This window comes from Enhydra lutris, unplaced genomic scaffold (assembly GCF_002288905.1).
Source record: "Enhydra lutris kenyoni isolate GAN:26980312 unplaced genomic scaffold, ASM228890v2 scaffoldscaffold6, whole genome shotgun sequence".
NCBI classification, from domain to species: Eukaryota; Metazoa; Chordata; class Mammalia; order Carnivora; family Mustelidae; genus Enhydra; species Enhydra lutris.
Window position 1 is genome coordinate 26,506,832 of NW_019154090.1, and position 2,357 is coordinate 26,509,188.

The following is a 2,357-nucleotide window of genomic DNA, read 5'->3' on the forward strand; positions in this document are numbered from 1 at the left end:
TGGAGGTTGCACTTATCTGCAGAACACATGTGCTCGCATTTGCCCTTCTGCATACACTCCCATGCGTATCCTTACCCACACCCCTAGGCCTGTACACCAGCAAGTGACCCAGCCCCACTAGGGGGGGAAATCTACCAGTTCACTCATGTCACTAACACAGGCCCAGACACTCCTATGCACTCCCCCAAGTACAAACTCACACATGTCCAGACAGATAGCCCCTTACCAATGACATCTTTCTCCTACTCAAGAGCTGGGACTGACTCTCCCATTCCTCCTCAGCCCACACGGGAACCCTGGGGGAGAGAGGTCTGCGTGAGCTGTCGGCATACCCGGGCCAGGGTGAGGGGGCAGAGCCTGGACCCAGAGCAGGTGGCCCAGCAGCTGTGCCCAGGCTGGCTCTGCCAACTTGCTCACCCACTTGGACGAGCTGGGAGCCGCAGGGCAGCCTGCTACAATCCAGGGCTAGGCAGTCCAACAGGGGAGGCACTTCCCACTGGGGAATGGGGCAACAGAGGTCCTGCCTCAGGCTCTGGGCAAGTCTTTCCTCTAGGTCTCCCCTTCCCCCATCTTGGCAAAGATGGAGGTGGCCCAGTGACCAGGTTCTCCGACTTCAATGGCCTGTGGAATACTCAACCGACAGGGGTACTTGGCAGGTTGATTTTTTAACAACCTCCCCAGGTGACCCAGATGGCCCAAGACCACTTGGAGAACCCTAGAGGTCTAGAGGATTTAATTTTATGACACCAGGGAGCAGGGAAATGGCTAGTGATGGGGAAAGAATAGACTTTAAAGACACCGGAAAACACTCAGTTCAGGTCAGTAAAAGCGACAGTCCAGATGTGGCCTTCTAGTTCCCTTCCCCCCAGCACCAGCTGTGAAAAGGGTCAGGGGTCACCGGCATCCCAAGGCCCTCCCCTCAGTCCAAGAAATCACTGCAACTTTACCGCAGTCTAAAGTATTTGTTTAATAACAACAACAAAAAAAAAAACCACCCCACAGAACTATTGTAAAACAATATTCTCGGTGATCATTGTAATATACAATACAAAGCAATTAATTTCCTCAGAAATCTGAGAAGCACCAAACGTGACCATTTTTTAAAATGTCTGCTTTTCAAAAAATAGAAACACACTGGGGGTCCCCCAAGTCTCTGGTGGCTGGTAGGTGCAGAGAGAGGGTCAGCCTGCCCTCCTCAGTCCCCTGGCCCTGGGCTGGATCCAGCAAAGCGCCCCACAGTCGCTGATCTCAATCTTGTGCCTCCCCAGCTCTGGCAAGGCGCTCTGCAGGATCAAAGAGCATGGATTCTTCTCGCCCCCCTGTAAGGCTGGGGTCCGCCAGTCCAGGAGAGAGGGGCTTCAGCGACATAAGATGCGATCGTCCGCCGGGACACATGCCGCCTGTGAAAAAGAGGGAGGAGAGGTGAGACAGTCGGAGGGGACAAGGCTGCAAGCCCTTCCCCAGAGGACACTTTTAAGTGAGCGTGTTTTCTGATCTCCGTGGCATAGCCAGGTACCCGAAAGGATGGGGCCGACGTGGAGCCAAATACCCACTCCTCGCCTCTCTCTGGGCCTCAGTTTACCCATCCATATACAGAAAATGCTCGCGTTCTCCAGTTCGGATCTCACCTCGGCCGCCAGGGCGCTGATCTCGCCGTTGAGGGTGCTGAGCGGAGCCCGGGCAGGGAGACCCCGGCCTCCGGGGGTCCCGACTTGGGATTCCGAGTTCAGCTCCAACTCCAGGTCCCAGATGTAGTCGATGACGTGCTGAAGGATTTCCACCCGGCTCACCTTGCGGTTCTGGGGCAGGGTGGGCACCAGCTCCTTGAGACGCGAGTAGCAGCCATTCATGTCGTAGAGCAGCACGTTCACCTGCTGCTCGTCGAGCAGGGCCGGCAGGCGCGCCCCAGCGCCCCCAGTGCAGCGCGAGATGGCCACGCTCTGCTCGGACAGACAGCGCACCACCTCGCCCGCGCCGCCCGCCGTCTTGCCGGCCTTCAGCGCGCAACTGGGGCCCGCGGCGGCCGCGGCACTGCCACTGGCGACCTTCATGATTCTGGCGTCGGAGTAAGAGGAGGGAGGCGAAGCGCACGGAGGAGGCGGACGCCGGGCGAGAGCAAAGATCGAGAAGTTTGAAAAAGACGGTTGTAGAATGCGAGGGTTGAGCCCGGGAGCCGTCTTTATAGAGGCGCAGCGGCTCGCCAGCCCCGCATGCCCCCACTGCTAGAGGCGGACTCAGAGGTTCAAAATCAACCAATGGGCGGTCTAGAGGCGTGGCCTCCGGTGCCTCTGGGTCCCGCCTCCTGCTCCACTCGTGCGCCCTCACGGCCTTGGAAAGGGAACCCAAGTCTCAGGAAC

At 58.0% G+C, this 2,357-nt stretch overlaps 1 protein-coding gene across 1 annotated transcript; it reads right to left on the minus strand.

The window, feature by feature from the left end:
* Nucleotides 1–946: 946 nt before the first annotated feature.
* Nucleotides 947–2,124, minus strand: LOC111141721 (inhibitor of DNA binding 1, HLH protein). Its single transcript, XM_022494504.1, has 2 exons — nt 1,629–2,124; nt 947–1,400 (listed from the first exon to the last, which is right to left on the minus strand). Exons 1-2 carry the CDS (start codon nt 2,049–2,051, stop codon nt 1,359–1,361), a joined length of 465 nt encoding a protein of 154 aa, XP_022350212.1. The 5' UTR covers nt 2,052–2,124; the 3' UTR covers nt 947–1,358.
* Between the last annotated feature and the right edge of the window lie 233 nt (nt 2,125–2,357).